Below are 537 nucleotides of genomic sequence, written 5' to 3'. Positions count from 1 at the left end.
CCTAAGAGCTCCAGTGGCACCAGGAACGGGTTCAGCGGGCAGATCCCGGCTGCTCGCCAGGCTGGCCTCAGGTCGCTGAGCCCCGCATTCTCTCCGGCGTGGGGAGTGGTCGGGCCAAGCCCCTCTGGCCCTTTGGAGCCAGTCCCAATGTCCTGGGCCCCAGGCGGTGGGCTCCCGGCAGTGGGGCAGGGCTGGGGGGCCGTCAGGCGTCGGTATGTCTCCTCCATATGCTTGATGAGGGCCGCGCAGGGCAGGCGGGGCAGCTCCTCAGGGAGCGATGTGATCAGGTCGAGGACCACGGCTGCCTCTGGGGAGAGAGGAGGGATGAGAGGAGGCAGGGCCGGGGCCCTCCCCCAGCCTCTGCCTGACTCCTCACCAGCTGCGGAGAGCTCGGGGCAGCGGCTACCACACGACGAGGAGGACAGGTACTTGTAGACCTTCTCGAAGTCCACGGTAAACTCTCCTTCGGCAAGGGAACCAGCCAGGGATCTTGACAGGGTCTCAGGGGCAGGGCCAGACGTCTCAGAGGTGGGGCCA

At 67.4% G+C, this 537-nt stretch overlaps 1 protein-coding gene across 1 annotated transcript; it reads right to left on the bottom strand.

Moving 5' to 3' along the window:
• Window positions 1-5: 5 nt before the first annotated feature.
• On the bottom strand, window positions 6-533 carry LOC102501770 (snRNA-activating protein complex subunit 2-like; the record flags this gene model as incomplete). Its single annotated transcript, XM_006160895.1, has 2 exons — window positions 6-307; window positions 377-533. Coding segments are annotated over 2 exons (459 nt in total), but the record flags the coding sequence as incomplete, so codon positions are not given.
• Window positions 534-537: the final 4 nt, after the last annotated feature.

This window comes from Tupaia chinensis, unplaced genomic scaffold, assembly GCF_000334495.1.
Source record: "Tupaia chinensis unplaced genomic scaffold, TupChi_1.0 Scaffold126610_1, whole genome shotgun sequence".
Taxonomy (NCBI): domain Eukaryota; kingdom Metazoa; phylum Chordata; class Mammalia; order Scandentia; family Tupaiidae; genus Tupaia; species Tupaia belangeri.
This window is presented reverse-complemented; position numbering and strand designations above follow the sequence as displayed.